The sequence below is a fragment of the Ptychodera flava genome, chromosome 13 (genome assembly GCF_041260155.1).
Source record: "Ptychodera flava strain L36383 chromosome 13, AS_Pfla_20210202, whole genome shotgun sequence".
In the NCBI taxonomy this organism is placed as follows: Eukaryota; Metazoa; Hemichordata; class Enteropneusta; family Ptychoderidae; genus Ptychodera; species Ptychodera flava.
In genome coordinates, this window is record NC_091940.1 from 770911 (window position 1) to 783102 (window position 12192).

Sequence of the window (12192 nt, forward strand, 5' to 3'; positions counted from 1 at the left end):
CAATTATTTTGACAAAATGTCACGTGACCTCAACGCCACATATTGAAATCATTAATTATACGCATATCTAATTTTGAGCGAGCCAATAGAGCAAGAGGTCTGATTTTTGGTATATAGGGATAACTTAGCAATACAATTTTTTTGACAAAATGTCACCTGACCTCGGTGACCTTTGACCTCAAATATACATATTTGTCCATAACTCAGGAACCACAAGTGCTACACCCTTCATATTTGGTATGATGGGACACCTTATGACACCACATATTGTGCGTCATTAATTGTGTGCATATCTAATTTTGAGCAAGCCAATAGAGGTAAATGTATGATTTTTAGTATGTAGGGATAGACTATAGGATAGAAATATTTTGACAAAATGTCATGTGACCTTGATAACCTTTTACCTAAAATACACGATTATGTCAATAAATAAGTAACCACAGGTGCTATGTCCTTTATATTTAGTAGGATGGGAGACCTTATGACAACACATGCTTTACCTCGTTAATTATGCCCATATATAATTGTGGGCAAGCCAATAGAGCTATAGGTCTGAATTTTGGCATATATGGATTAATTAGCAATACAATGGTTTTTTTTTTCAAAATGTCACGTGACCTTGAGGACCTTTGACCTTGAATATGCATATATATGCATAACTCAGTAACCACAAGTTCTTTACGCTTCAATTTTGATAGGATAATAGACCTTAAGATGTCACATCTTGTACCTCATTTATTATGCACATATGTATTTCTTGGCTGGCCAATACAGCTAGAGGTCTGATCTTTTTTCCCTTTTTAGAACCATAACTTAGACATGCCTCTTGTTTCAAATTGGGAACAATGACATAGACCTATGTGTCCATAGATCTGAACATATACACTCCAGTGATACTTTTTAATGACCACATTTCCCTGCCCCATCAAGATTTATACTCCTATTACAAGTGGGGGCTATGTCATTGTCAATGACTTGTTGTGATGAAGAATAGAAGAACAAAACAATACAAGTTCAAACTTTTATCATCGTTTTCAATGAAACCTGTCATTTTTTACTGCATGCATTTTGCTGTTTTTAATATTTGAACAGGTCTAAAATGGGATGACATGGCAGCTTGTGTACAATGGATGACTGTTTTCGCAATTGCAGTCAGAGAGTCCGGTATTGCTCAACTGAGATATTTTTCTCAAGTGTTCGCAGAAGACTCACATAATATCCAGACACATGTAAATGATCTTAATACACTGGTAAGTGTAATAGAACTTCAAATATATACATCACACATTTCCTAAATAGTAAACTTTTAATATTGTTCCAGTGTGGTTAAAACATACATATGCACAATGAACTTTAAAAGTCTTTTTTTCACATTCAATAAAAACATTTTAACCATTTTCTTGCCAAGTCTTGGACTAGTGACTTTATCACACAAAGTACACCAGAACCAAATCTTCTTCTGTCTTTCATATTTGACCAAACAGTGAAAGCTCTGTTTTGAAAGTCAAATTGCTCTATATCAGGGCCTTCAATTGCAATCGTCATTAACCTGTCGACATTTTCTGCTTTGGGGGCTTTACAGTTTACTCGCCAGTCTGTGCCCTTCAGTGCGTTTATGTTTGGTGAAGTTATCTTTTTTAGCTACCATTGACTATAGTCTATAGAAGCTATTGGGATGGGTATCCGTCAGGCGTCAGTCTGTATGTATGTATGTATGTCCATTTGTGAGGCGTCCATCCACTCAAACATGTTGAGAACAGCAGTACTTACTGATTTGATATTGTAGATGAAAAATATGATTTTGAGAAACATTTTTTTTAATTTTTTGATATTGTTGAAAATATGGTGTTTTTGGTAAAAAATTTTCTTCTTCATACCCGCTGGTCAGACAGCTTTGTTATTTGGTATACAGGTCCCTAGGGATAACCCAACTTAGATTTTTTCAAATTGTGATGAAATATGCAAATCTGTATTTTTAAGGAATTAATTTGTCATTTTTGGTCAAAACTTTATTTCATCAAAACTGCTCGTCTTACAGCTTTGACATTTGGTATACAGGTTTCTACAGATGGACTTAATATGATATATTGAGTATATGACAAAATCTGCAATATTGTATTTTTGGTGCAATTTTTGCCATTTTTGGTCAAAAACTGTGTTTCTCACAAGCTACTTGTCTGATGCCTTTGATATTTGGTATACAGGTTCCTAGAGGTTGTCTCAGTGTGATACATTGAAATTTGATGAAACCTTCAATTTTTAGCTCCCATAGCCATATGTATATATGGCAATGGAAGCTATTCTTATAGGCTAGGGAAATGTCTGTATGTATGTATGTATGTCTGTATGTCTGTGTGTCTGTATGTCTGTATGTCTGTATGTCTGTCCGTCAACATCAAAAACTCCAAAACCGCTGGACATTTCATCTTGATATTTGGTGTGTACATGGATGATGGGCTGTAGATGAGATTTTGTTCAAATGAAGTTGTCATTGCCAAAAATATGCAAATTAAGTGAAAAAATGTAAAAACAGTCAAAATTGAAAAAACTCAATAACCACTGAGCAGATTACATGAAAAATTAGCATGTAAGTACTTTGGGCTGACATGAAATGATTGTGCACATCTTGGGTCAGTATCTTGGACTTGCTATTTTTCATGAATTTTTTTGTAATTTTCTCCCATTTTTGGTCAAAAAATCTCCTGCTCTGAAACCACAAGTCCGATTGATTTGAAACTTGGTATGGAAGTCCATAGGAGTGACCTTTGCCAAATTTGGGCAAATCGTGGTGAAATTTGCATATTTTTAGTTTACACGTCCATAGACTCCCATGTATAAGGCAGATCTCCATAGACTCCCATGTATAAGGCCACGAAAAATAAAAATTTAGTTTCTCATCGTATTCATGTTGCAAAAAGGATGCAGTGACACAATTTTTAGTCCCCACGGATGAAGTCCGGTGAGCTTATAGATTGGGTCATGTCCGTCTGTTCGTCCATCCGTGAGTCCATCCGTTCACACAAATATCTCAGATATTTTGACAAAATGTCATGTGACCTTGATGACCTTTGATCTCAAATATACATATTGTCCATAACTCAGTAACCACAAGTGCTACCACCCTTCATATATGGTATGATGGGACAGCTTATGACGCCACATATTGTACCTCATTAATTATGCACATATCTAATTTTGAGCGAGCCAATAGAGCTAGAGGTCTGATTTTTGGTATATAGGGATAACTTAGCAAAACAATTTTTTTGACAAAATGTCACGTGACCTCGGTGACCTTTGACCTCAAATCTACATATTTGTCCATAACTCAGTAACCACAAGTGCTACAGCCTTCATGTATGGTATGATGGGACACCTTATGACGCCACATATTGTACCTCACTAATTATGCGCATATCTAATTTTGAGCGAGCCAATAGAGCTAGAGGTCTGATTTTTGGTATATAGGGATAACTTAGCAATACAATTTTTTTGACAAAATGTCACGTGACCTCGGTGACCTTTGACCTCAAATATACATATTTGTCCATAACTCAGTAACCACAAGTGCTACAGCCTTCATGTATGGTATGATGGGACACCTTATGACGCCACATATTGTACCTCATTAATTATGTGCATATCTAATTTTGAGCGAGCCAATAGAGCTAGAGGTCTGATTTTTGGTATATAGGGATAACTTAGCAATACAATTTTTTTGACAAAATGTCACGTGACCTGGGTGACCTTTGACCTCAAATATACATATTTGTCCATAACTCAGTAACCACAAGTGCTACAGCCTTCATGTATGGTATAATGGGACACCTTATGACGCCACATATTGTACCTCATTAATTATGCGCATATCTAATTTTGAGCGAGCCAATAGAGCTAGAGGTCTGATTTTTGGTATATAGGGATAACTTAGCAATACTATTTTTTGACAAAATGTCACGTGACCTCGGTGACCTTTGACCTCAAATATACATATTTGTCCATAACTCAGTAACCACAACTGCTACAGCCTTCATGTATGGTATGATGGGACAGCTTATGACGCCACATATTGTACCTCATTAATTATGCACATATCTAATTTTGAGCGAGCCAATAGAGCTAGAGGTCTGATTTTTGGTATATAGGGATAACTTAGCAAAACAATTTTTTTGACAAAATGTCACGTGACCTCGGTGACCTTTGACCTCAAATATACATATTTTTCCATAACTCGGTAACCACAAGTGCTACACCCTTCATGTTTGGTATGATGGGACACCTGATGACGCCACATACTGTACCTCAATAATTATGCGCATATCTCATTCTGAGCGAGCCAATAGAGCTGGATGTCTGATTTTTGGTATATAGGGATAACTTAGCAATACAATTTTTTGACCAAATGTCATGTGACCTCGATGACCTTTACCTAAAATATATGTTTATGTCAATAAATAGTAACCACAAGTGCTATGTCCTTTGTATTTAGTAGGATGGGAGACCTTATGACAACACACGCTTTACCTCATTAATTATGTACACATCTAATTCTGGGCAAGCGAATAGAGCTAGAGATCTGATTTTTTGGCATATAGGGATTAATTAGCAATATAATTTTTTTTTTCAAAATGTCATGTGACCTCGATGACCTTTGACCTTGATTATACATATATATGCATATTTCAGTAACCACAAGTTCTATACCCTCCAATTTTGATAGGATATTAGACCTTAAGATGTCACATCTTGTACCTCATTTATAATGCGCATATGTATTTCTTGGCTGGCCAATACTGCTAGAGGTCTGATCTTTTCCCGATTTAGAACCATAACTTAGACATGCCTCATGTGTTTCAAATTGGGAACAACGACATAGACCTATGTGCCCATAGATCTCAACATATACACTCAGTGATACTTCTTAATGACCACATTTTCCTGCCCCATCAAGACTAATATTCCTATTACAAGTGGGGACTATGTCATTGTAAATGACTTGTTGAGTTAATGGTTGTATCACAGTATTCGATATATCTAATTCTGTATTTTTTCCATTTTATATTCTGAATAATTACATTAAACATATTTCACTGTCTCCAGTACATTTCATTTAAGTATTTTCACTTCATGCACTTTATCCCTTTCACACATGTTCAAATATCTGACCAGAGAACAAACACTAAATAGTCCAGGATGGGAGCTACAGTGTCATTGACGCTATTTTTGTATTTTGGGGGGCAATTTTTCTCACATGTGGTCAAAATATTTGTTTCTCAAAAGTTACTCATCTGATGGCTTTGATATGTGGTATACAGGTTCCTAGGTTTTATCTTAATGTAATACATTGAAATTATGATGAAATTGTCAATTTTGTATTTTTGCAGCTAATTTTGCCATTTTTTGTCAGGCCATCCTGAAATGAGCTATCAAACATATCCACCTTCATCAATACATGTGTCACAAAAGTTATTCGCTACATAACACAGCAGAGCTCTGTCAACTGTTGGGTCACTTGTTTTTTCAAAACTGCTGATCAGACAGCTTTAATATTTGGTTTACAGGTCCCTAGGATGACCTAATAGTGAGATAATTTCATACAGTCAGGAAATACTTAATTTTGTATCCATGTCTTATAGTAGCTTCAGGGACTTTGGCCCTATGTTTAAAAACTCCATATGACCGACCAGATGTCAAAATATTGTTCTGCCCTGCTGATTGGCACACTTTACAGAAACACATTTGTTTGTCTTTCTCATAAATCAACCAAGGGAATTCGACAAACTGTAATTTCCGTTTCTTCAACACTTCAACACTGCCCTTGGTCACGTTTTCTGGCGTTTCTTGCTGCTTTCACTTGTACAGGAAGAGGAGCTCGCCTGTGACTGAGAGTTTACCGGTAGCAATTCAGGGTCTCTGGCTATCAGGTTGCATTCTGCTGGCCCTGTTGAACTTTGATCAGTGTCGACTGCTTTTCTGTTCGTAAGAGGTCATTATGTAAGCGACACATCAATGCACGATGCATAGCCATTCAAATCAATCATAGCGGGTCATTAAAAACCTTTTAGCGACATTCAGCTTGAACCCCCTAGACTGTTATTTAAAAAGTCAACAGAGCGTGCGCAATACCACCCATTTTTAATTTGCGGTTACTCGCAGCTCGCGGCTTCGCTGCTCGTGTCACATGCAGGTTCGAGGTCTGGCATGTGAGACTACCTTCTCCTCTGAAACTGCTTGTTTGATTGCTTTGAAATTGCATATGCAGTTCACTTATGGTGACCTCACTTAAGTTTGTTCAAATTGTTGTGAAATTTCCATATTTGTATTTTGGGGGCATTTTTTTGCTGTTTTTGGTAAAAAAAAATCATGAACCGCATGTCTGATTGCTTTCAAATTTGATATGCAGTTTAATTTGGGTGACTTCAGTTAGATATGTTCAAATCGTGGTGAAATTTGCATATTGGTATTTTTAAGGCAATTTTTGTCGTTTTTGGTCAAAAACGCTTTAAAAATCTCCTTCAAAACTACAGGTCAGATAGCTTTGATATTTGCTACATAGGTCCCTAGGGATGATCGATGTCAGATTTGTTCAAATCGTGCAGGAATATGCAAATATGTAGTTTTAAGGAAATTTTTGTCATTTTCGGTCAAAAAGTTTGTTTCTCAAAAACTACGTGTCTTATAGCTTTGATATTTGGTATACAGGTTCTAAGGGATTATTTTAATATGATCTATGGAAATTATGATGAGCTCAATTTTTGCCATTTTTGATCAGAAAATTTCATTCTCAAAAAACTGCTTGTCAGATAGCTTTGGTTTACATGTTCTTAGGGATGATCCAATGTGATACATTCAAATTATGATGAAATCTTGAATTGTGTATTTTTGCAGCTATTTTTACAACTTTTCTTTTGGTCCCTGGAATGAGGTATCAAAGATTTACACCTTCATCAATACATGTGTCAAAAATAGTTACTTTACATAAACACAGCAGAGCTATATTGGCCGTTACTTTGCTTGTTAGTCTTTTTTAGCTCCCATAGCCAGATGTATATATGGCAATGGAAGCTATTCTTATGGGCTAGGGAACTGTCTATATGTATGTATGTCTGTATGTCTGTTTGTCTGTATGTCTGTATGTCTGTCCGTCAACATCAAAAATCCAAAACCGCTGCACATTTCATCTTGATATTTTGTGTGTACATGGATGATGGGCTGTAGATGAGATTTTGTTCAAATGAAGTTGTCATTGCCAAAAATATGCAAATTAAGTGAAAAAATGTAAAAACAGTCAAAATTGAAAAACTGAATAACCACTGAGCAGATTACATGAAAAATTAGCATGTAAGTACTTTGGGCTGACATGAAATGATTGTGCACATCTTGGGTCAGTATCTTGGACTTGCTATTTTTCATGAATTTTTTGTAATTTTCTCCCATTTTTGGTCAAAAAATCTTGTTCTCTGAAACCACAAGTCCGATTGATTTGAAACTTTGTATGGAAGTGCATAGGAGTGACCTCTCCCAAATTTGGGCAAATCGTGGTGAAATTTGCATATTTTTAGTTTACACGTCCATAGACTCCCATGTATAAGGCAGATCTCCATAAACTCCCACGTATAAGGCCATGAAAAATAAAAATTTAGTTTCTCATCGTATTCATGTTGCAAAAAGGATGCAGTGACACAATTTTTAGTCCCAACGGATGAAGTCCAGTGGGCTAGATTGGGTCATGACCGTCTGTGAGTCCATCTGTGAGTCCATCCGTTCACGCAGATATCTCGGATATTTTGACAAAATGTCATGTGACCTCGATGACCTTTGACCTCAAATATACATATTTGTCCATAACTCAGTAACCACAAGTGCTACACCCTTCATGAATGGTATGATGGCACAGCTTATGACGCCACATATTGTACCTCATTAATTATGGGCATATCTAATTTTGAGCGAGCCAATAGAGCTAGAGGTCTGATTTTTGGTATATAGGGATAACTTAGCAATACAACTTTTTTGACAAAATGTCACATGACCTTGGTAACCTTTGACCTCAAATATACATATTTGTCCATAACTCAGTTACCACAAGTGCTACACCCTTCATGTATGGTATGATGTTGGACACCTTATGACGCCACATATTGTACATCATTAATTATGCACATATCTAATTTTGAGTGAGCTAATAGAGGTAGAGGTCTGATTTTTGGTATATAGGGATAACTTAGCAATACATTTTTTTTGACAAAATGTCACGTGACCTCAGTGACCTTTGGCCTCAAATATACATACTTATCCATAACTCAGTAACCACAAGTGCTACACCCTTCATATTTGGTATGATTGGACACCTTATGACACCACATACTGTACCTTATTAATTATGCACATATCTCATTCTGAGCAAGCAGTGTTCGCGCTAGCGCTCGCCAAATTCGCTAACGCGAAATGGAATTTCATTTGGCGATTTTATTTTGCACCCTGTTCGTCACTTTGGCAAAGCCCGATTTTGGTCTTGCCGGCAGCTTCGATCGTAACGTATAGGCACAGTCCCTCCATCGCGACAGCCATTTTGTTTGAGTGTTTACATCGCGCTCAATCTCACGAGACTTGACCAAAATATGCGAGATTTTGTCGTCATCGCTGTAAATTTAAATAAATGTAGCAAACATGGCGTCGCGGGCCATACCTCGCGCCCGCGACGCAGTCACTGTTCAAGATGTCGGGGAAACGGAAAGCGGCATCGAAATCCAAAGATATATCGTCATATTTTGGCGGTGGTAGTTGTGGCTCAGATGTTGTCGAAGACGATAGCCAGACTCAGCAAATCAAGAAGAAAGGCCGACACGAAGATAGTGGATCAGCGGAGAGCATCGGAAGAGCAGTGAAGTCTAAGTGGTTCAAACAATTTCTATGGCTGAGACACAGTGACGGTCTTCTGAAATGCCAAATATGCATCAATAATAAATTCCACAACGTGTTTACTGAGGGGAAATCTGACGTTTGCCCGAAAAAGGATGATTTGGTTAAACATGAACGATCTCGCGATCACAGGTATGTACTGCCCAACTTTTCTGAAATTTGATAACTGGTCGGTTCATTGTACGGGGGAGACTCGTGGTCGTGCAATGTTGTTTTGGCACATGTTTTGACTGTGGCGATGGTGACTTGCGAAGTCGGTACAGTGAATTTCAAAGGAGCTCAGAAAGTTGTAAGGTTGATTTATTTTCGCCAAAATGTGCGGAAAACTAAATCACGAATTCCGTTCTGTCCTTGGTATCTTTCTACAGGGCAGCCATGGATCAACCACAGCAGAAGCAGAACTTGAGGCGAGCAACTACTACGGCGTATTCCAAAGTGAAAGATACCATTATAGCTCACATGAGAACCGTCTACACGATGGCCAAGGAACAGATGGCAAACAGAAAGATAGAGCCCCTGCTCGACATGCAGATACTAAATGTAAGTATTCCTTCATTGCTAAGTTCTGAGAATACAGGCCTAGTTCTGAGTGTGGTAACTAATAAATGTAGAATATTGTTGGATGTAACAACGTGTTGTTGGTAAACAATGTACTGTTTACCAACCTTTTCTCCACATAACACAATTGGACAGAGAGTCTAAATTGAGTTTGTTGTTTGTTTGTTTGAATGAACAGTAGCCGTAAATTATCAATTTGGTGGCTTTTTTCATATTTTTTTTGTGTTGTGGACCAAGTATTCTGCTTGTGAACACAGTCTATACATTACATGTAGTCATTATTGTCATTCTTGGCAAATTAATTTTAGTCTGTACTTTAACACTAAAATTCACATTAGCAATAACTAAGCCAAATAACAAATGTTGACTCAACATGACTGACAATCTTATTTTTTGTGTGTGTCATTTTAGGGATGTCAAGCATTAAGTAATCTGCAAGATAATTCGAGGTTCCACTACAGTCACCATAAATCTTTGGATGAATTCTACCAGTCAATAATGACAGTGATAGAGAGGAACATATTAAATGATGTGAAGTCATGCCCATTTAAAATATATGCTAAAAAGCTAGACGAGGCAACTGATGTATCAAATTTGTCTACATTGATGTTGTACATTCGATTTGTCAACAACGATGGCAATGTAGAGTCACATTTCCTAAGTGTTCGAGAACTTGCTGACTGTACAGCCGGTGAAATCTATAAAACTGTGTCTACATTATTAGATGAGAAAGATTTAGATCAGTCAAATTTGATATGTCTGGCAACAGATGGGGCAAGCGTAATGACCGGTCATAAAACAGGTGTAACTACTAGGTTTAAGGACAAAAACCCTTACTTGGTAGCAAACCACTGCCTAGCACATCGCTTAGCGCTAGCCAGTGAAAAAGCAGCTAATGAGGTACCCTATCTGGTGAAATATATCAGAGATCTCAACCAAATTGGTAAGCTTTTGAAATTTTCTCCAAAATTACTTAGGAGCTTGGAAAGTGCAAAACTTTGTCACAGTGAGGCAAATGCAAAAAAACTGAAACAGGTGTTCTTCACAAGGTGGTTGTCCTTTGGTGATTGTGTTGAAGCCATGGTAGGATGCCTAGACAGCATTATAGCATGGCTTGTACAAACCTCAAAGGAGGGTAATCATAAGGCCCTGGCTAGTGGCTTACTTAAAAGACTCGGTACTTATCAGTTCATTGCCATGACATACTTTTGTGCAGATGCCATTGGTTTGCTATCGAAGTTGTGTAGAGTCATGCAGAGTGAGATTGTCATATATTCTGACATTAAACTTCAAATAAATGCCACAGTAGATGCATTAGAGTCCTTACTCACTGTCAATGGCCCACATTTTAGTGAGTTTTTAGAGTTGATTCCTGATGAGCCACCCACAGAGGGCAACAAATGTGCATTCAAATCCCATGAGATTAGAGATTCTCAAAGTGAGAGAGAGAAATTTGAATCAAACAGATTAAATTCATAGAGCAACTTGTGACCCATTTAAAGGCATGGTTCCCTGATAGTGGATTGATGGACGCCTTCAGTGTACTTGATCCACGAAATATTCCTGAGAATCCAACTTCTGACCATGGATTAGAGAAACTGAAAATTCTAACTGATCATTTTGGTGTTGAAAAGAAAGACAAAGAGGGTGGAGTCCATCAATCCATTATCAGTGACACTGAAACCATACTTGAATGGGCTCTTGTGAAGTCTCTGATGGTACAAAAAAGGACCATGAACACACAGATATTTTTCAGGGAAGTTCTGATGAAACAAAGAGAGATTTTTCCAAATCTTTGTCAGTTGTTTGTTGTTGCACTTACCTGCCCTGTGACATCTGTGAGCTGTGAGAGAGGATTCTCACAATACAATTTGACAAAAACAACTCACAGGAATCTGCTGACTATTCAACATATTAACAATCTTATGATGATAAGTATTGAAGGACCACACATCAAAGAGTTTGACTTTGATGCAGCATTTGATGTGTGGATTCGTATGAAAGACAGACGGGCTTTTGCCAACAAACTGTGCTTTTATTGCATATCATACAGTGTTATGTAATGGGCTGGTCACTCATTTGTACCATTGAAGTACTGTTGTAATAAACAAAAAAGGTCCAGGAAACTCATTTGTGTTGTATTTATTTTAAAGTAGAAGTAAATGTTCATATTTGTCATTTATTTGTCAAGCAGGATAAAATTGCGATGAAAAAAAATGGCTAATCAGTTTCCAATTTGGCTAATTGAATTCAGGTGACATTAGCCAAAATGGCTAATGCTTTTTAAATCCTACCGCTAACACTGGCAAGCCAATAGAGCTGGATGTCTGATTTTTGGTATATAGGGATAACTGTAGGAGAGAAATTTTTTGACCAAATGTCATGTGACCTCGATGACCTTTTACCTAAAATATAGGTTTATGTCAATAAATAAGTAACCACAAGCGCTATGTCCTTTGTATTTTGTAGGATGGGAGACCTTATGACAACACACGCTTTACCTCATTAACCCTCAGAGCGCTGAATACTTTCTATGGCCATTTCCCTGTGCGCTGAATAAAATAATGACGTAACACAGTAATTGCACTGTCTCATTCATTGATACTTTATTGCAATAAGAATTGGTCCAATCTGGACAATGTATATATGAAATGCAATCTACATTTCATGAGCTGTCCATCTGTGATGTCATAATTGATTAAATATGATAAATAC

General features: G+C 37.1%; 1 protein-coding gene across 4 annotated transcripts in view; it reads left to right on the forward strand.

Moving 5' to 3' along the window:
* The window catches only part of LOC139148633 (G1/S-specific cyclin-E-like), a 110322-nt gene that overhangs the window by 74440 nt on the left and 23690 nt on the right, over positions 1-12192 (forward strand). For 3 of the 4 annotated variants that reach the window (XM_070720124.1, XM_070720122.1, XM_070720123.1), the window contains one exon: positions 1093-1250. The exons of the other annotated variant lie outside the window; for it this stretch is intronic. In XM_070720124.1, coding sequence (XP_070576225.1) covers positions 1093-1250 — 158 coding nt within the window. The remainder of the gene's footprint in view (positions 1-1092; positions 1251-12192) is intronic. 4 annotated transcript variants of the gene reach the window in all.